We start from the raw sequence: 21,004 nt of genomic DNA, 5'->3' as shown, positions 1-21,004 counted from the left end.
AACATTGACGTCGTGGAATATATAAAAAAAAAAGGTGACTCCTGATGGAAATGAGGGGTTTCAACGTAATCAACAGCCGTTCAAAGATAACTGAGAGGTCTTCCAAGTAGTTGATCAGCCTTATGTGTTGATGGTCTTTGAAGACAAGGTAGTCGGGAGGACTCGTCGAAGGTGTTTCTATATTTTTATTTCATGTCAACAAGGGTTTCTAGCAATCTCCAAGTCCCATCTTTTCTCTATGACTGTATCCACTCCATTCCTCCCTCCTTCCCCTAAGAGACAGACTTCAAAGAGTTATAATGCCTCCCCGAATTACTCCCCTTCCAATAATAAACCACCCACAGCATCTTCTCCCCCCCCTCCCTATTGATAACCTCATTCCTCGGCACCTGCACAACCGTAATGCCCACCCCAAACACCCTCGCCAGAGCCAACAGCTCCGGCTGGCCCCCCCAAGCAGAAGTATCCCTTATCTTCCTCAAATACTCCTCCCAACTCTGACTCTCCAAATCCACAAACGGCTCAAAATCATCCCTGTTCCTGCCCATATACTCCGCCGCCCGTCTCCTCACCTCCTTATAATCCAACAACTCCTCCGTCACCCCCCTCCGAAAAAGTTGGTCGCCAACAGCAGCAAACAAACAATGCCCATCAGCCCTAACCTCCACCTCCTCCAACCCCTCCCTCTTCAAAACCCCATCAACATGAGCCTTCTCCATAGCCCCATGATCCGTCATCCGCGACGCCTCCTCCTGCGCCTTGGCACTAGCAGCCTCAACCTCAGCCTGCCGTCTCGCCAATCTTTCCTTCTGCCGGTTTCGTTTCTTCCTTGTTGTTGTTGTTGTTGTTGTTGTTGTTGTTGTTGTTGTTGTTGTTGTTGTTGTTGTTGTTGTTGTTGTTGTTGTTGTTGTGGTGGTGGTGGTGGTGGTGGTGATGGTGATGGTGTAACCCTCATTTCCGTAACAGTCTCAACCTCATCCTTTCCCCCCTCCTCCTCAGGTTCTGATACGGGCTCAGGCTCAGCATCACCGCCACCACCCGTAACCTGCGCCAGTTCCGCCTCGTGCCTCTCCTTCAACCCCCTCTCCAGCTCAGCACACTCCTCATTAACCTTTTTCCTCGTCTTTTTGGTCGCATTCTTCTTCTTTTGCGTCACCCTCGACTGCAAGTCGCGGAGTTCCTTGCGGTGGCGCGCCAGGATGGCTTCGAGGTCGTCGGGTTTCTGCTCTTGTGTACTTTCTGTAGTTGTTGGATCTGTTGGCTGGTCGGCCACCGGGAGAAGTTGTTCAGCGTCGCCCATGATGTCTCTTTTACTTTCTTCTGGGTGATGTGTGGTATGGGAGTGAGAATTTCGTTGCGAGAGTCCGATGGGCGCTCGTTCCATGTGAGTCTAATTGTAGAAATAATACGATCGATTGGGAAGAGAGTGTGTCAAAATCGCGGCTGTCGGTTGCGCAAAAGCAAAAAGACAAAACTGTCCTGGAGCTCAAACGGCGAAACTCATGGTGGGGCAAGTCGCAACGGCGGGGCATGCAAGTTCTCAAAAGCCACTCGACAGGCACTGACCAGTCAGTGGAGGGTTAGGGTTTCGAAAAGGGGCATAGGGACAGGAGAGAGAACAGGCAGTACTCCGTAAGACCATACAAAACCCACCCTCATATTTCCCACCTCCCATATCGACACAGTAACTCATATTCATTTTGATATGTTTATTCATGCATACTTATAAGCCAAAAACCAGGCCCAAAATCCAAGCTGAGATGATTCCCCTCACCACCAAACCACTCATGAGAGGCCAGATGGAGAGCAGACTACAAGGTGAGAAACTGAGGATGGAGATGAGCTACACAATGAAAGCCAAAATGCCCAATAGAGAGGGAGAGAGAGAGAGAGAGAGAGAGAGAGAGAGACCACCTAAAAAAAAACCACTGAACAGACAACCTGGTTGTGAATAGCACCATAAACACCACACCCTCACCAACTCCCGAAACAAAAGGAGAGAAAAAGTTGGTTTTATATCGAGAACCGCCAGGTAATGCTGCTCTGTTTCTCTCCATTCTGCTCCTCCATCCGCTGCTCTGCTGTTGTATGTTTGGTCCAAAGAAAAACCACCCCTTTCCAGTAACGCCATGCCATTCTCTTGATTGTTTCGTGATGTTGCGCTTAACAAGTCTGCTGATGATCAGGCATCCCTCTCGCGTCCCGGGCTGTATACCCATGTCCAAACAACATCTCAAGGCCCCTGTTTCCATCTCTTCCACCATTGATGCGCCTTCCTTGCCTTTTGATTTTGCCCCCTAAAGCAATTGGCTGGGTGGAAACTGCCTGAAGAGCGCCTCCAACGTCACAAAAGCACCCGGTCCCCCGTCCTTCGCCAGGTCCTCCAGAAGCACCGAGGTCTGGGCGTAAACGTTTTCGAGTGCTGCGCGGGATGATTTGCCGAGTGATGCTTTGGTCATATTAGTTAGTAACGCCTCCCATCACAAATGGGCAGAAAGGAAGAAACCTACTCAGTATAGCAGAGTTCAACTCCTCCGCCACGGCCACTCTCCCCTTCGCATCCATCAAATGAGACACCTCTGGCACCTGTAGCGGATGCGGATAGGCAATCAGACTGGAGATCTCATCCAGGTGTTTCGTCATCTCTCTGCTCGGATTGTTGGTGAACTCGGCCCTCAGCTCCTGTCCGTACTCCAGTGCCTCCATCGAGAGCTTCCCGAGTTGATCAATGTAGAACTCCCTCTCGTCATCCCACTCATCTTGCATCTCCTCGTCATTATCCCCCAGGCCTTGTCTACCGCGCTGCTCTTCGAGTCGCCGGTTTCGATCCTCCAACTTTAGGTTCATCTCGGCCTCCTTGCGAATCATCTCGATGAACTTCCTGCATTTGAGACGGAAATAAACCTGCTCGTTTTCTTTGAGGACGTTGGGGTAGCATTGCTCCGTGTAACGCATGGCGCGGTCGATATCGCCTTCGAGTATCGCTCGACGGATCCTCTGGCGGTTGTTGGCGTCCTCGTCGTCTTTAATGTTGATGCCCTTGACCTGTTCCTTGGCACTAAGCCGAAGAGCCGACTTCTCGGAATGGATCTCCTCCGCAAAAGCACGAGCTGTCTCAACGTAGCCGTCATGTTGCAGGAATTGCAAAACCAATTGCTGAATAAGCTCCGTTTCTGACAGTCCTGGTGCTAGGATGCGTGTATCGACACGGTTTATCTCGTCTTCGATAATCTGTTGCTGCTCCTGTTTATGCCACGAACGTTAGCTACCACTCGCCCTGTTCCGAGTGTTGAACAAACTGACCAGCATGTAGTTATCAATATCAAACATAAACGGCTGCTGCCCAAAGTTGGCCCAGATGTGATCCCCTGTCTTCTTGAGCCCGACCATGGGAAACAACTTGCCCGCCTTCACATCCTTAAAGTTGATGTCCCGAAACGCCACCTCTGCAGTTCCACATGTTAGCAACTGCCTTCTTTTGATTCCCCACAGATATCAAAACCTACTCAGCTCCTTGCCGTTCTTTGTAAAAAACGCCTGCCCCAGCCGGAAATTGATACAACACCCGACCGTATCCTTCGGACCAAACTTGGGGCCGTACGCCTTCCCTACGTTTTGCGCGGCGAAGCAATTTCCGTCGTCCCCATGGTACCCCCAGCTCTCCGGTTCCCATCCCGGCGCCCGGTTCAGCGCGGCCATCTGGCTAGAGAAGCCAATCGCAATGGGTGGCATGTCATCGGTCGATGACTTCTTCTTGTTCAGGACCGTGATCTCAAAGTAGTATATGCCACAGGCCGGATTCATGGGGTGATCAGCCCTCACTGCCGAGGCCTCGTGTTCATTGCTCATCCGCCCGGTGAAGGTAACTTCATAGCCATCGCCCGAGAGCTCTAGGGAGGGTTCCCTGTCGTCCTTGTTCCACCTCGACGGCAACGGATTGACTTCCTCCTCGACCAAACCCTGGCTCAACGCCGACTTTTCCACCACATCAAAGGCTACCCCCCGGTGTGATCCCCCGCCTGTGTGCACCTTTCCAGACATGGGCGATAGAGTGTGATGACTGTTTCCGTTGGTGGCTAGTACTCCTGCTCTCGTCTGCGTTTTCGCACCTGGTACGCCAGCCTCTCTTTCTCTCTCGGCCAAAATTCTCGCTCGGTGCTGCTCTTCCAGCTTGGTGAGGTAGGCGGTACCTCGGAGGTAAGAGGGGGCAAGAAAGTTTGGCGCTGTCCCGCCGGACAAGAAGGGGTTGGCGCCCGCGCCGGTTCCCTTATGCGCGGCGCTGTCCACATCTGTAGCATCGGCGAAGCTTAAAGGTTCCTTGTTTAAAAACATGTCGAACGCCCTGGACATTGGAAAGCTGGAACCTAGTCTTGCGGGTGGTGGCCACGGCCCGCTATTGGTATTATTATTGCTGTGTCCGTTTTCGTTTTGGTTTCGTGATGTATATCCTGTGTCCATATCCATGCCGGCACCGCCAAATGTTGGGATATTGGGTCGCGAGAAAAGTCTATCGAGCTCGGGGTAGTAGGGATTGTGTGTATCCAGTTCGGCGTCAGGGTTCGGGTCAAGGATATGTGAGAAGCCCAAGGCCGAAGATCGGGTAGCGGATTGCTGCTGCTGCTGTTGAGATCCAGAGACGATGGAGGCGTATGAGGTACTCCTGGGGAAGTTGCTGGCGGCTGCGCCGTGCTGTGACTGCTGTGACTGTTGGTATGGGTTCGTCATGGTGAGGGGTGGCAACAGCTGGAGCAGCCGAGGGGGAGAAAGAACAGGGAGGGGTGGAGTTGGTCACTACCGAGCTCTTGGGCGGCGACAACGACGACGGCAGGATCTCCAGACCGCAAGACGGCCACCTGAGCCCTGTACCTCGTAAAGTGACAAACGTGTTATACGGTGGTTGAAGGGGCTTATAGCTTTACGGTAATTGGGGCGTTGTGCGTAGCTGGTGAGGTGTGTGTGTGTCGACAGTTCAAGCGGTGCTAGGTGCCCTCGGTTTTCTTGTCGCTGGGACGCTATGTCATAGATTCTAGGACCCGGCGTCTTTAGCAGAGGTGGTTTTGATGGCTGCGTTGGCTAGGTTGGTAGTTACTGGAGGGAGGGGAATATGTTTGGGGAAAGCCGTGGTGAGGATCAATCAATCGAAATTGCTGCTTCTCGGTTCTGTTCTGATTGTCTTTCTAATCAAGTCGGGTCAATCATTGCCTGTGAGGTGCCCGGGACGTCGCTTCTGGCAGCAAGTGCGGGTCCCTATCTGGCGTGTCAGTGGAGATTCTGGGCGGGCAGTGGACACTGGCGGGATCATGGGGTCTCCCCCAACGCTTGTCTCTGTGGAGACCCACAAGTTCCACAGTGGGTGAGTGGCCAAAGCGTTCTCTCTCTCACGACACACTTGCCTTATCGTCGTCATCTTTTGGGGGGACGACTTGTTCCGATGTTCGGATTCATCAGGGGAGAAGTCGAACATTTCATTTCAAGCTGTCTACAGATATGTGTTCTCCTGCTATTCTCACAGATGATCGTGACAAGTTTGCTGAACTGGAATTCCCCAACCTCGCCAACCAATTAAGTGAAAGACTCACCGACAGCAACCTGAGGCATCTTTACTTGATGCCACTGGCACGGAATATATAGCGAGGTACCTCCGTACCTCTCTCTCTCTCTCTCCCTCGACGTAATCCTGCCATGCAATGGCGATGTGGTGAACCAAGAACTAAAACCAAAACCGGAAAAGACACAGAAGAGGAAGCACACAGGAAGAGGCACAAGCTGACTGCTCATTTTTTCAAACCTGCAACCACTCAACTCCCCAAAATTGATCACTCTAAATCAGATCGGAGGATTTTCTCTCACTACTGTCTCTGCTTGCCCAACATCACCATCCTTCATTCGTACGTAACCGCCTGGTCATGGCCGAACAAAACCCCACAGTTTTTTTTTATTTTTCTCTGCGGTTTTTATTTTGAATTTTATGTGGACGGCCTTTGCCGAGTCATACCGGATGGATTATCCCCTGGGCCTGAGAGCAGAGCCAAGGTGTTGTGAAATAAAGAACCTCTTTGACCAGATGACCTGGAGCATTCATCCGATCCAAGTTTGCTGGGGTTTCCTTCTTTATTCTGTCCATCTTTGCACCGTGGAAATATTTATCATAAAGTGAACATTGAAAGGCGCTTGTTGATTCATTGTATTTTCAACACCGATGCCCGAGTTGTAAATGCCATCGCCATGGAAGAACGCCTTGTTTTCCGGCAACCCCGACACTTTGCAGACATCAAAATTCCCAATCACGAAACCGACAAACGATGCTTGATGAGCACCAAGTGAAAAAAGATCTATCCCCTTTCCTCATTGTTCCCCTGCCTGCCTCTTCTCTGTCTTACGGCGGAGAAGGCCAAACTCCATTTCCATCCTATCAACAACCCTAATATACAGTCACTCAATTGTTTGTCTCTCCTGTCTCTCCCAAAACCCCAAAACATCTTTCCCTTGTGCTCCTAAACGCCTTGCCACACACTGAACCTGACTGGCGAGTGCGTCATGATGAACCCCAGGCGAAGCAAACGGCCGCTCCGTCGCCGTCCCCCCTGTTCCAGTTTTTGCCTTGCCTGCTCTCGCCCTGTGTGACACCTGGTGCAATGAAAAGTGAAAAGTAAAAGCAATCAGAACGCCCCCACCAATTACACCTGAAAAAGAAACCGGAACGCCCAAGGCTGTCTGCTGTGCTGTGCTGTGCTGTGCTGTGCTGTGCTGGCTGGTGCAAATCATATCCCGTGATTCGCCATGTTGTTAAAAAGGGATTATTAAACGAATGAACTCGCTGACAGCATAGAATGGTTCAATGATGATTTAAGAGGCGGCGGCGATAGGAGCAGGTGCTGGTGGCGCTGGGGAGGGAGCAGCACTGATGCTGGGAGCGCTGGTCATCTCGATGTCGCCGCCATTGTTACTTGTGTCGCTCTTGAGTTGCTGGCTGGCACTGTCCTTATTCTCCTTGCTGCTGCCGTCGACCGAGACTGGAGCTGATGATGAGTCTGTGGAAGTCTCGGGCGAGATCTTGGGAGGTGCGACCCAGCGTGGGATCTCCCAGACAACGCCCGTAAAGCTCTTCATGATGAAGCCGCCTCTGCTCCACTTGCGACAGGGCTTGCCAGATCGGTCGAGGGCGCGAAGGCCAGCATTGATAGCACCTTGGTTGGCCTTGGGACCGAGCTTGTGAGCTCCGAGACTGGCTCTACCGCCTTCGATGGTTCCGTCCTCACTGTGTAATGTGTCAGCAATGCATCAGGCAAAGGGGCAGTCAGTGATGATGGGATGAATGATGGAAGGGTGACATACAGTCTCTGCTTCTTCTTGGGGCCAGGCTTCCCACGGACCTTGGGCTCTCCGTTGAGAGCAGCCGCACCTCTTTTGACGCCCTTCTTCTTGGGACCCTCGGCGGGAGGGCCCATGCTCACAGAGGGGGGTGCAGGTGTGCCGGCGGCTGGAGTATTGGGGCTCGAATCCGACGCGTTTTCGGTGGTGGAATTCACCGTCGCAGCCGGGAGCGTCGTCGATGTGGCAGGCGACTCCTTGACTGGCGAATCTTCCTTCACGTAATCTGGGTCGACAATAGCTCGGAGCTTGGCGCTGGGAACTCTGAGAGTGACGAGACCAGCTGAGTTGTTGTTGGACTTTCTACGGTCCTTGGCCGCAGCGGCGCTCTTGCTGGAAGGAGCCATGACGCCCAACAGAAAAGCCGACGACGTTGTGGTGGGCGTTGGAGTTGGTGATGGAAGAAGTGGTGGTTGGCTGGTTGGAAATTTTGCTTTGTCGGGGCGGTGATGCGGTGAATTGCTGGTTGTGTGTGTGCAGCTCAGCGTTGCACGTTATTCCTGACGCAGGCTAATATTATTGCTGACGGGAGGGCTGGTGGTGGTGATGAGGTGGTGGTTGGTGAGGGTGGTGATGATGGATTGTGGTGATGATGGGCATCGGGAAGTGTTGTGGGAGAGAGAGAATGGGAATGATGGGAATGGGAATGGTTGAAAAGTTTGGAGCCCTCGCAGCCATGGTGAGGCGGCGGGCTGTCCACCTGTTTTGCCTTCATGCTGCCAAAGAATAAGGTCGGGCAGTCGACTTGTTCGCACGAACCGAGGGGGACACTGCGCGGAGTCTCCAACAACAGCAAGGGAGTCTCGTCTTGGATTTTTCTGGGGCCTGGTTCTCGGTACATAACCCTAACCCTAAGTACCTTTGTACCTCTCGTCAACCAATCATCGGCTCTCCCATTCATTGGAGGCTGCGCACTCGTCAAATTGCGCTCCTTTCCCCTTCTTTCCGGATCATCACCAGTCCCATCTTTTTCGCCAGAGTTTGCCCTGGAGGTGCAGGTTTTTAGGCTTCTCTCAGCACGATGCAGCAGCAGCCACACACCACAGCCCACCTGACCGTACACACAAAAAGACTCGGCATGATTTTGGATTTTGAAGATATCTAGGGTACTGGAATGACGCTATGCCAGATTGCTCGAGTCGTGGATTTCATCACGCACCGTGACCTCGCTCCCCGGCACAGGCCACAAGGCCAGTCTCCCAACCCATTTTTGGTATCTTGGGATTGGGCCGTCGCATCCACCACCTGAAAAAAAAGGTCTCACGCCGTGCCGACACATGGATGGGCCTCCGAAGCTGACCAATTCAGCGACTAGGTAACCATCCACGCCATCCTTCTTTGACATTCTTTATCATCGACTTCGACTCAAGAATCGAGATCATCAATCGTCAACTGCCCCCCAGTTTCCCACTCTTGTTGATGGCCGGAATGGGGTCAGTTTTTCTTTGTGTGCGGAACCGGAGAGGCGAGAGTCGATGTGACCCAACCAAACCTCCAACGAGCGTAGAGTAACGCACAGGAAATGGAAATGGGGTGGGACACAACAATGCCAACCTCAGCTCAGCATCGCCGAGAGTCTGCACCCGCCCCCCTCTTCTGGTCTCCCCTCGTCTCTCTCCTTTCTCTCGTCGCGCCAACTGATTGAGCTCTCCGCGGGGAGACAAACTGACACGACACCAAAAGTGGCTCGCGTCCAAACCGTTCACCCAAATCTGCCGGTGTCTGCAATTGATCAGCATCACTTCTTCGGCGGCATGTTTCAGACCTCCCCCACGGCATCATGAAACCTCCTCAGACTTTTTTACCACTTTCGTCTGATATCCTCACCACCAAACCTGTGCATCACAGCTTTGACCAAGTGGCTCAAGCCGGACTGGATAACAGTCGAAACACCATACATTGATGGAGATGCGAGTGCATCATGCATCGAACCACAGTGTACTGTAGCCATGTACTGCTTTGTCGTGCGGGATCTTTCTTCCTTTTCCGCTTACATGGCATTGGTCCCATATATCAAGACAGCCGACAGTTATCGGTGGCCAAAGATCATTCCCTACATGAGCGGACCGTCTTCTTAGACATTCGGGAGCACGCGAACTGGCCGCATTCCAGGAGTCAAGACAGCTTGCCGTGATGCGGAGAAATCTATCACAAAAGTGGGCTGGGCAGGAGGGACAATATCGGACCATTATGTCTACCATCGTACATATAGCAATCGAATTAAAGAATGGCAAAGGCATTCCATTTCACGCGTCTGAAGGAATTATTTGGACGCGTTTTCTCGAAATCACTCCCAGGTCCATGGTTGATTGTACGGGACGGCCCGTCGTATATATGCCATCATGAAGACATCCTTGGGAGAGAAGCTTGGGATCATCAAGCAGAGCCATGGTGGCTAGGAACGACAACCCATCATGAAATACTTTGTTCTGTACAGCACCCTCGCCCTCAGCGGTCTGTCGGTTGCAGCTGCTCCTTTGGACCAAGCAGCCCCAGTACCCGCCTCAGTCCTCCATGACGTCCCCAGTGCCGGTGACGATGCGTCTAAAGAGTCTCTGAAGAAGCGCCAACTTGACATCGGGGGTCTGGTAGAAGGGCTGATTACACCGATTCTTCCAGAAGAAGCGTTGGAGAAGCGTCAATCAGACCATGATCAAGACACACCTTGGACGTTATCAGACAACTCCAAAGGGCAGCTAGAGAAACGTCAAGCCGACCCAAGTCTGCTGTCGATGTTCGGCACCCCTGAGAAAACCCTCGAATACTTTGCGTCTTTCAACCAGCCAAGACAGCCAAACCTCCTCGACATCCTCATTGGCGACCTCAGCGGAGTGGTTCCGGCCGTCACCGGGCTCCTTGATAGTGTGCTTGACCTCCTCCTTCCACCAGTTCCATCCCCAGCGCTTCCCAGGGCGGCCGAACCCACCACTATCAGACAATACTCTCCTGAGGCAGTTTTGAGCGCTCTGTCGAACATCGGCTATCCTCTCGGAACAGGTCTCGGGTTGGCTACGACCACACTCTGCATCGCAACGACTACAGTTCCCATCGCCGGGTTTCCTACTGTGACGATAACAAGGCTTACCACTGTGACTGCAGGCCCGGTGCCTATCATCATCCAGGGGTTGACGGCTCTCGAGGGTGCCATCTCGTCGGTGCTTAACGAGGTCATTCCCAGCGAGTTGCTTCCAGGCGTGACCATTGCTGCCTCGGCCAACCTTCCGCTTGGCCTGAGCCCAGCGATCAGTCTGACGGTTCCTGGGCTCAGTATCCCGGCGATTACGTTACCTCGTCTGCCGACGGTGACGGTGACCCTCCCGTCAGCTCCCTCGATTCAGCTGCCGTCTGTGTCGTTGCCGTCTGTGTCGGTACCATCCGTCCAGGTGCCGTCTCTCTCAGTCCCGACCCTTCCGTCGGTTCCCACACTGCCATCGATCTCGTTGCCCAACGCGTCTCTCCCGAGCATCTCGGTCCCAAGCATTTCGGTCCCAAGCATATCTCTTCCGAGCGTATCTCTCCCTAGCGTATTTCTCCCGAGTGTGACGCTTCCGAGTTTGAAGTTGCCAGCGGTGTCTTTGCCGAGCGTCTCACTCCCAAGCCTCACCTTACCGACCATCTCATTACCGAGCCTCTCTCTCACCTTGCCGACTGTGTCTTTACCCAGTCTATCACTCCCAAGCTTGTTGTTGCCAACTTTGCCCGAGACTCTACTGCCTGGAGTTAGGATTCCGGGCACTCAGCTCCCTGGTGTCATCGTCTCGCCAGCACCCGGCCTGACCCTCTCCGTCGGTGGCATCTCGGCCAATCTCCCCGTTGTTGGTACTGTGGGAGTTCCAGCACTCATTCACCTCACTGTTGATCCTTCGGGCTTCACAGCTTCAGGAATTGCCATACCTGCCGTGACCATCCCTCCCCTTGTCATCCCCTCTCCGGTCCAGGCGGTCCTCCCCAACATTTTGAGCCAGCTCTCCCAAGCTGTTGCAACCGAAACCCCGTTGGTTCCTGGCCTTATCGCTGTCATTAATGGGTTGGTTCCCATCCAGACGCCAGCCATCACCCAACCCATCGGCAACAACATTCCCATCCCGACTGGCGCCCCTATCTTGCCTAGCCTGCTCAGCGAGATTGGTGCTGCAGTCGCTTCCCTTCCCTCGGCCATCCCAAGTCTCCTCAGCTCACTCGAGCCTCTGCTTTTACCGGAGCCGACATTCTCCATTCTGCCTTTTCCACCTTTCCCAAATCCATCCGTCCAGCTGCCAACCTTTTCTATCTTACCATTCCCCCCAATTGCAACCCTCTTCCCCAACCCTCTCACCGCCTTCCCGACCATAACATTCCCACCCCTTCCTACCGCCATCCCGACGCTGACCACTACTCGGTCGCCTCCATTCACCAACTTGGGTCCTCCCATTTCTGTTCCCAACATCCTCACGTCCCTCCTTCCTCTCCCGACCAGCCCAGCCACCCCGCAGGGCGGCTACCGATTCAACGCCATGTCCAACTCCAACGTGGCAGTCTACTACGGGCAATCACAAGCCTCTGAGCGCATCTCCCTCGCTGATGTCTGTGCCGATACCAACGTTGATCTGGTCATCCTCGGCTTCGTCACAGACATCAGCTACCAAAACAGCGGGCTGCCCAAACTGACGCTCGCGCTTGTGATCAAGGGCATCAAGACTGGGTATCAGCGGCTTTTTTCTCCGGGGTTGGACTACTTCGCGCAGTTGGAGGAGGACATCAAGACTTGCCAGGCGACGCACGGGAAGAAGGTTCTGGTGTCGCTGGGTGGGGGCGGTAGCTCGTTGGTGCTGAGGTCGGAGAGCGAGGCGCAGCAGTTTGCGAACAAGTTGTGGCAGCTGTTTGGGCCGGTGACGCCGGTGACGACGAGGGTTTATGAGTTTGTGAATGGGTTGAGGCCGTTTGGGACGGCGGTGGTAGATGGGTTTGATCTTGGTAAGTCTCCTTTGCCACATTATCACATTACAACAATAACATATTACCCCTTTTGCACATTAACACATTACTACTCTACCCCCTTTTCCCTCTCCCCCCTCTCAACCACCTCTCCTCTTTCTTCATGACAACTAACCCCTTTCTTTTACCAGCAAAACTCGACCCCTCCCCCAACTACTGGGGCACCTTCGCAGCGACGATGCGCTTCAACTTCTTGCAGGACACTTCAAAGATGTATTATTTGTCTGCTGCTCCCGGGTGTGCTTCGCCTGACAGGTCGATCCCGATTGGGTACCTCGCCCAAGCCAACTTTATCTGGCCGAGATTCTTTGGAGGAGACGACACCGGACGCTGCGAGATTGGGGGTGAGAATTTCTTGACGTCGATTCTTTCATGGTGAGTTTTGCTTCTTTCTTTTTTCTCTAGAGGAGGAGGTGGTGGTGTTCCTTCCCTCTGTTGGGTTTGGGGATATTGCTTGCTCCTTCCCCCTTTTTTTGGGGCGGTTTGTCCCGTCCGTGTTCCTTCCTGTTTTGAGCAAATTCCCTTGTTAGAGAGGAAGAAACGGTAGGACAGAGGAAGGAGCAACCTTGACTATCAGAGGAAGGCGCAAGGAAGGGGCAGCACCCCAAACCCCCTGTGTCTCCAAACTCACAAGAGTGCTAACAACGCTTGATTTTCTAGGACCCGTTTCATAACAGATGGCATCCTCTCCCTAGGCGGCTCCAACGTGGCGATCGCGGGGACGAAGTTCTTGATCGGGATCCCCGCCTGGGTCGAGGCCGCCCCGAGTGCTTACACCAAACTGGGAGGCGCGCAAGCTGCGGGGTCGCTTGCCAGTCAGCTGCGACAGCTGGGACTGAGCGGGCTGTTTAACCTTGGCGGCGTGATGGTTTTTGACGGGCCGGAGGGGCTTGAGAATCTGGAGGGGGGGAGGTCGTTGCTGGGGTGGGTTAAGGGGGGGTTGAATGGGACTTTGACTGGTTAGGTAGGGGTGAACCATAGGGGGAGTTTCTTTTGCATGTTTGGACATTTTCAAAAGAAAAAAAGGGAGGGTCTTTGGCTTGGGGCATTTATTTCGATGTGGACCTACCTGGTGGTTCAAGCATTATTCGGGATCATTTTTGGGGGGGATTACTTGAGGTATTCTCTTGGTTTGGATTTGGTGTGGAATTCTTTGGTCTTGGATTTTGGCATGGTCGTTTGGAGTTCTTTTTGTCAGGATTTTACTGGATCTTTTATGTTTGGTTGTTTCGGGGTTGTTTTAACTAGACATCTGCCTCTTGTGGGCTCTGCTAGTGGTCGGCAGGATGTCTTTGAAGAATAAAACTGTTGTGATCAATATGGCCTTGTCCCTTCATCCTTGGTTTTTCCGTGTCAACAAGCTCAACAGACTCAGTTGAGAGGGTTATGTTATTTGGTATTAAGCACTGCTTTTGGCTTCTATCCTTACATACAACCGGCAGCACCCTAGAAAATATTCCCCAAGAACACCATCGCCCAACAGAGAACAGCTAGCCAACACCCTGAGCACCGGTTTATAGGATATCTTGCAGTTCCAATAGCCGGCCCCGTCTAAATATCCTGCCACATATATACAACATAGGATACGGAGAAGAGTGAATCCAGAAGTTAAAGATTTTTCCATGTGGTGACTCCACGCCACTTTCTGCCAGTACCCTTCATGATGTCCAATGTTTATGTAGGTCGGTCCGGCGCACAGGGCACCACCTAACAGACATAAGGTATGTTAGAGATGCGGCTGGAATCTGCCCGAGGTAAGTGCCGCAGGTAACAGAATTGTCCCTACGAGTTACCAGGTGACTGCCGCAGATACTTATCTAGCAACATGGGAACCCTAATGCCATTGGACGCCCAAGAAGGCTGTGCCTTCATCGTGGGTCCCTCATGTAGCTCCGTCTTGATCTAACCAATGCAATGCCAACGCACTCGGCTTGCCCAACACCTCATCCAGCATATCTGCTAGTTCCTGTTTAGAAAAAGCAAGCCCGGGGTTTGGGCGACCACCTTGGCTGACAATTATCTGGCGGCGCCGCTAGACCTGAGGCTTTATTAATACATAGGAATTTACAAGGCCGTCCGTATGTGGTCCAACATGACACTTACAGGAACCTTTCAATACGACTATTATGCTAAAATCCAGTCTTACGTGCCTTGCGGTATTCTGAATCCCTGGGTCAACCAGCACCTTTGTAATCTTTTACTCAAGCTAAGATACTTCAGAACACCTATGTTATTATCTCTTCAAAGTCTTTTGGCCTTATATGACGTCTTCATTGGGCAAGTATCTGACTTTAGACATCCATGTAGCTCCATGAAGACTGTCTTCTTCTATTCATTTGACACAAGCCTGCACTACAAACAACCAACAACAGTCCCCTACCGACTGCCAGCGGCAAAACTGTCCCTCCCTCGCGGTTTTATCACCAAAAGGCCTTCCCAGGGATCTCGAAATATCCATTCCCTCGCCCTCTTTCATGACATTTCCAACTGTCCCCAGAGCCAAGAAGGAATACCACACTTCTAACTTCTCGAGAATAATTGTTTGGTCAACCACGTAACAACATATCCCATTACGTCCCATTCATCATCATATCGGAGTACACACCGAATCAATGGACCCATCGACAGCGATCTGAGATGCGTGTCTCCTATTCCTCCTAGCTATTCAGATACCCTGGAGCCTGTTTGTTTAACACAAAAGAAGACAAAGCCGAATGCTGCAAAAGCCCCAATTTAAATATTTACTTGAGGAGGAACGAGAGAAGGAATATCACAAAAGTAAACGCGAGAATTGAAAGCCAGAGCGTGGCTGGCCAATTCCCGCCCCAGTAGTGGTTGAACTTGGACTGGATTTTCTTCCCCAACAGACTTCTCGTCATCGCCAAAATGTCTTGGGTCATGCCGCTGCTGGTGCACATCATCATTGATACCGTATCGCTGTCGTGGAATATCCCTGTGAACTGGTGGCCAGATATGCTGGGCATTGCCTTCGAGCTCATATCTCACGGGTGTGCTGTTGTGGGTGCTGAGGAAGGTGGTGATCTTGTGATCTATATCTTCGAGCTTGGTCATGATCAATTTATCGAATCCTGGGTTGACATGCTGAAAGTCTGATTCAGTCTTCTGTTCACGCGCACGTGTGGCTTTGAGAAGGCGTGACATGATTGGTTGACCTCTGAAGGTCAATAGATGATTTGGTGTTGATGTTTTGCGTGGTTAGGAAGTAGCAATGAAGTATGTGTGGAAGTGATGAATGCGAGTGATGATCTCTTGAAACTGGGAAGAAGCTGTTCAGCAGAAGACGATAGTATTGAACAATATAAGGTACCTCAATGATCTGTGAGGCTTCTGCTAAAGATTCACGAAACTGGGCGTTGAGTTTGTATATAAACCTGTAGAGGGGTGACTGGGCATGCTTATTTCGTTTCCCGTTATTCCCGTTGTTCAGTTCCTCCCTTCTTTTTGCACTTGTGATGATGGTGGGGGCGTTGCTGAAAAGAACCCCTTGCAGTACGTTGCCAATAGGTGTGGGTAGAGGAGGGGTATGTGGAAGGGGTGTTGAGCTAACACCATTGGTAGAAGCCGAGCTGAGTTCCTCTCATCCAAGAATTACTATGCAGGACATGTGAGAATTGAACATACCTACCATACCTACCTTTTCGTGGTGCTGTGTGCTTCTCTGTTGTGTCAAAAGCATGCGAAGGGCTATCCTGCTTCAGAACTGACTGCTTAACAGAACTCTCGCCCAGAACGCCAGGAACCCATATGAGTATTATCGATATCGTAATAGTGATGGCCCTGTTCATGGAATGTGGATAGCCTACAGCCATTGTGGTGATATTAGACCTATTTGTTTATTTAAACTAAGTCAGCCTTTTGAATGCCTGACCAGTTTGTATGGATCTACCGCTTGTCGAAGAGAAAGAGGTCGAAAGAGGTAGTGAATGGTAATTAGAAAACTTTTAATAAACGAACTACGTTTCATACACCCGCCTGCGAATCGCCAACCTGCCAACAAAGAGTATGAATTTTCCCAGGTTCGGCGTATCCCACGGTGTCCCTGAGTCTCTTTCGATGCCACGTACCCAATCTCTCTCATCTTTTACATACATGTTAACCTATTCATACCTCCAATTTTGTGCCTTGGTATACTCTTAACTCTCATGTTATGTTCACCCAAACCTCTCCCAATACATGAAAAGAAAAAGAAGATTTCAGAGGTATATCTCCGGAACCTCAATGAAGCCCCTGTGGGCTTACCTAGCCAAGTAAGAAGACTATAAGTAGACAACCCCCCACGGAGAAAATTATGATGGCATTGTTGGCAGTCAAAGGTTATGGCTGGGTGACTCGGGCTTCTGTTTCTACTTCTTGTTCTTGGCGAGGTCGTTGTTGTAAGATGGGGTGGGCTATTAGCTGGTCATGATCTCTTAGGGCTGGCAATGGCCGGATGGGCTGAGAAGGGGCATCAAGCTCGTATATAGCATTGTGACGGCGGTTGTTAAGAATAGCGTCAAGTTTGCTGTCAATGGTGAAGAGCTTGTTGTTGATATTGTCCAGTCTTTTGTTGGTAACTTCGGATATTCTTTCGTTCTCCTGTCTAGTCTTGTTCTTAGACTTGAAGCCAAGCATGATGCCTGAGAACGAGTAAAGAGTTAAAGAATGGATGTTGATGGAGGATAGTCGTCTGAGTACGAGGGATAAGTTCAGGATATTGGATAAAGGGAGATTGGGAAAAGCGAACTATATATACTTATAGCAGATAAATAGCAATAGCAAGAGGAAGCGTACATGAGGCGGCCCGTGGGAGTTGGGGCGATGAGTTATGAGGTTGGTTGTCTGCCAGCCGCGCAGTGTCGTGCGGCCCTAATATTCAAGAGAGGCAGTCATCCTGTGAGTGTTTTGGGTATCAGTGAAACTGTATGCTGCTCTAAGAGACGTTCTGCTCCGACCAATCAATCACATGCACCTGATGCAGCGTCAGAAGCGGTCAACGAGCCCACCTGCAGCGTTTTGTAGATGGGCGGGATCGATAAGAAGGGGAAATTAAAACTGCACTTGTACTGCGGAAGAGGGGTCGTTTTCCCGATGCAATCTCTTCAGTGAAAGGTACATTATCTAACCATGAACTATTGGTATCAACCGAAGTACGTACCTACCTTACCTACCTGCGAGCCCTTGAAGCTCTACCTGACCCTATGAAAAGAGATCTCTATAAAAATGCTAGAGACAGTCTGGTACTCTGGACTGTGGCAGGCCACCACATTTTGATGTCATACATGCACTAATTCTGCTATCCATCATATTTTTGCCGACTGCAGAGGGCAACTTCTCTGATTGTTTATGGGATACAAGTCCGGAAATATCGATACAAGCCAACCTGGTGGTTGATAGAGTCTTTATTGTTACCTACCTACATAGGCGTAGCCCAGTACATCACCATGTCAGTTCAGCCCGCGTCCCCATCTCCCTCCCAATCCCTACCCCAAGCCGTCAACTACATCACTTGGTAAGAAACCTCAATTCTCTCTTCATCAAGCCGCATTTTCCATCCCCGAAACTGTAACATGTCTCTCAGAACAACTAATCACGGCCATGTTATCTGTCCAAAGAGAAAAGCAACTGTAGTGATATATCACCACACCGAACCAGCACCCCATCTACCACTATCTGTGGTCTTGCTGTGAACTCCGAGTGAATGTGTTGAGTGGAGAAGGAGTGAGAGAACTAGTAGCAGAAAAACACAAATAATAGCAAGGCCTGGAATGTGTGATGCTTTTGCCTCCCAAAGTTTTGATTCAGCCTTGCCGTCCTGTTGCACATGTTATTGCCATATGTTGTTGCCAACCTCGTTTTGTATCGGTGGGAGAGTCCTCAGGACTTGCTGCGGTCCTATATACTGGGTGCTGCCTTCGAGTTCGTGAAGTGTGGGAGCATATCGTGTGTTGATGAAGGTGGTGATTTTGTAATCGATATCTTCAAGGGCTTTGCTATGATCAGGCTGTTGAGACCGGGTTTGGTATCTCGAGGTGCCTTTTCCGTCTTCTTTACCATCCGTATGGCTTTGAGGATTTGTGGCATGATTGATCGGTTCGGGGCTTGACTATTGGCAGGTAGGTTTTATGGCCCTCTCTTAAGGAAACAATAGAATGGAACACAATGAGGGTGATAGACACAGGAAGAGAAAGTCTGGCCAGACAAGAGAAGGTGTTGGACAGAAGTAGACTTTATAAAATAGATATTCAGACGATCCCTCAACCCGGCCAAGACCCCCAGGCTTTGGGGAAAGCAACTCAACGGCGTCTGACCCCTTGGAGGAAACAACTGGGTCACGGTCCCCCTGCGGCTTCATTAATCACAAAATAAAGTGTATGTCCCATTAAGCCATGTGTGTTTTTGATAGGCTCTTGTTAGGGTAGTAAGCTTTGACGTCCCGACACCGGAATAGAGAACAACAGCATATATTGTAGTTGAAAAGCATCAATTCCCCGGTCCCTCAAGTCGTCATGTATACCCCAAGAAGGCTGAATCTGCCTGTCCTACATCCCGGCCAGTGAGAAACGAGCTTCGGTGACATAAGTTGGAAATGCAACATAAATCAATGGTCGTCGCACATTAATGGACCTGGTTGAAGAGCCATCGGCAACCTACTGCATGCCGGTCTGGTGTGAATCAGGTGGCGAAGATCTTGCTGCAATACCATTTCGCGAACCAACTTCTTCTGATTGGCCCAGCGGAGCTGTATATGCAGTCTATATTTTCTCTGGAAATAAAGGACCTGGGTTACGTGGGAGATGTGTTTGGTGAGAAACTCGAACGTCAACAAGCAAGTACCTATGTACACAATCACAGTTTGAAAGGATCATTCTTTTTCTGTTGGGGGGAAGCTTCAGTGACATGTAAACCTTCAACTACCGGAGAATATGTAATAGGTAGAGAAGACTGCCAGTGTGCAACTGTAGTCTTGCGGCTTCGTTTCCCCCCCGAACCGTGGAAAAAGGGGCTTCCAGGGTTTTGCTTAGTCAGCAGAAGAACATACGTAAAGCGTCGCCATTGATAGAGGAGACTGTCTTGCGCATCGCATTCGCCCACGGAACTTGAACATGCAAATAGGAATTTTGGCAAGACTTTGCTTTTGTCTCACTAAGCTTTTCAAACCAGTCCAATTGCTATAACCTTCGAAGTTGAGCTGTATATTTTTCGTCGTCATTCATGATGCCCATTTTGTCTTCCGATATGCACCGATTTTGTGTCAAGCCCTCTGAGATAGATCTACTCCAAAGGTAACTTCTGGTGAAGGTACTGTCTCTTACCCTCCCCATAGTCACCCGCACCTTGGCCACAACCACGAATCTTGTACTTGTAAATCATCAAACCCTCCAACCCCACCGGTCCTCTTGAGTGAATCTTGTTTGTGCTGATACCCACCTCAGTGCCGAAACCATATCTCATTCCGTCAGCAAATCTGGTTGAGGCATTATGGTACACACCGGCCGAGTCGATAGCATTCATAAAAGTCTCAGCATCCTCCTTGTTAGAAGTGAGGATAACATCTGTGTGGTGGGAACCGTGGGAGTTGATGTGGTTGATAGCTTCGCTCAAGCCAGAAACGACCTTGATGGCGAGAGTCAGAGACAAGAACTCGGTGTTGAAGTCCTCCTCAATGGCGTCAACAATCTTGAGGCCAGGGGTGTTGGCGAGAGCGGCCTTGGAGGCAGCATCGCAACGAAGCTCAACATCCTTGGCTGCGAGGGCAGTGGCAACATCGGGAAGGAGAGAAAGCGCCGACTCTTGGACAAGAAGAGTCTCAAGAGCGTTGCAGGCGGCAACATAGTTGGTCTTGGAGTCGACGATAACCTTTTCCGCAAGGGCCTTGTCGGCAGAGGAATCGAGGTAGATGGAGCAGAGACCGTCGGCATGGCCCAGGACGGGGATCTTGGTGTTGTCCTTGATGTACCTCACCAACTCATTGCCACCACGGGGGATGACCAGGTCAACGCACTTGTCAAGAGCCAACAATTGGGGGATAACATCGCGGGTGGTGACGAGCTGGACGGCTCCGTTGGGAACCTGGGTCTTTTCGAGAGCAGAGGAGATGACGCGTGAGATAGCGACAAAAGACTCGGTAGATTCCTTGCCACCCTTGAGGATGGCCGCATTGCCAGACTTGATAGCGAGGGCGGCAATGTTGGCGATGACCTCAGGACGAGCCTCGAAAATGATGAGGAGAACACCAATGGGACAGGTCACCCGTTCGAGGCTGAGACCTTCATCGAGTTGGGTGCGCAGAGTAACACGGCCAACAGGGTCCTCGAGGCCACGGACGTCGAGGATGCCCTTGAGCATATCCTCCCACTTGCCGGGCTTAGTCAGGTCTAGACGTGAGACGAGACTTTGGCTCAACTGCCCATCGGCAGCAGCCTTGCGCGCAAGCTCGAGATCCCTGGCGTTGGCGGCAAGAATGTCATCGCGAGCAGCTGTGAGTCCCGAGTGAATAGCTGTGAGAGCATCATTGCGCGCATCGGCTGAGAGTGTGGCAAGGATATGGGAAGCTGACTTGGCCGACTGAGCGGCTTCGAGGGGGGAGGCGCTGGTAAGAGACATTTTGACTTGAAGGTTTATTACTGCTGATATAAAAATCCCAGTGGATTCTTTTTCA

General features: G+C 51.2%; 5 protein-coding genes across 5 annotated transcripts; 1 reads left to right on the top strand and 4 right to left on the bottom strand.

The window, feature by feature from the left end:
* Positions 1-272: 272 nt before the first annotated feature.
* On the bottom strand, positions 273-1,300 carry OTU2 (OTU protein; the record flags this gene model as incomplete). Its single annotated transcript, XM_062875826.1, has 2 exons — positions 273-809; positions 833-1,300. 2 exons carry the CDS (start codon positions 1,298-1,300, stop codon positions 273-275), a joined length of 1,005 nt encoding a protein of 334 aa, XP_062734355.1.
* Positions 1,301-1,676: 376 nt separating this feature from the next.
* QC761_200950 (uncharacterized protein) lies at positions 1,677-5,242 on the bottom strand. The gene is given in 5 exon segments (XM_062875825.1): positions 1,677-1,875; positions 1,892-2,449; positions 2,511-3,243; positions 3,304-3,446; positions 3,507-5,242. 4 exon segments carry the CDS (start codon positions 4,723-4,725, stop codon positions 2,298-2,300), a joined length of 2,247 nt encoding a protein of 748 aa, XP_062734354.1. The 5' UTR covers positions 4,726-5,242; the 3' UTR covers positions 1,677-1,875; positions 1,892-2,297.
* A 1,092-nt stretch (positions 5,243-6,334) lies between these two features.
* Positions 6,335-8,142, bottom strand: QC761_200940 (uncharacterized protein). Its single transcript, XM_062875824.1, has 2 exons — positions 7,336-8,142; positions 6,335-7,258 (listed from the first exon to the last, which is right to left on the bottom strand). The coding sequence occupies exons 1-2, from the start codon at positions 7,716-7,718 to the stop codon at positions 6,847-6,849; spliced, it is 795 nt and encodes a 264-aa protein (XP_062734353.1). The 5' UTR covers positions 7,719-8,142; the 3' UTR covers positions 6,335-6,846.
* A 1,961-nt stretch (positions 8,143-10,103) lies between these two features.
* On the top strand, positions 10,104-12,724 carry QC761_0031880 (uncharacterized protein; the record flags this gene model as incomplete). Its single annotated transcript, XM_062872273.1, has 3 exons — positions 10,104-10,460; positions 10,605-12,324; positions 12,477-12,724. The coding sequence occupies 3 exons, from the start codon at positions 10,104-10,106 to the stop codon at positions 12,722-12,724; spliced, it is 2,325 nt and encodes a 774-aa protein (XP_062734352.1).
* Positions 12,725-19,617: 6,893 nt separating this feature from the next.
* On the bottom strand, positions 19,618-20,949 carry PRO2 (glutamate-5-semialdehyde dehydrogenase; the record flags this gene model as incomplete). Its single annotated transcript, XM_062875823.1, has 1 exon — positions 19,618-20,949. The coding sequence occupies one exon, from the start codon at positions 20,947-20,949 to the stop codon at positions 19,618-19,620; it is 1,332 nt and encodes a 443-aa protein (XP_062734351.1).
* Between the last annotated feature and the right edge of the window lie 55 nt (positions 20,950-21,004).

Source organism: Podospora bellae-mahoneyi, chromosome 2, assembly GCF_035222275.1.
Source record: "Podospora bellae-mahoneyi strain CBS 112042 chromosome 2, whole genome shotgun sequence".
NCBI lineage: Eukaryota > Fungi > Ascomycota > Sordariomycetes > Sordariales > Podosporaceae > Podospora > Podospora bellae-mahoneyi.
This window is presented reverse-complemented; position numbering and strand designations above follow the sequence as displayed.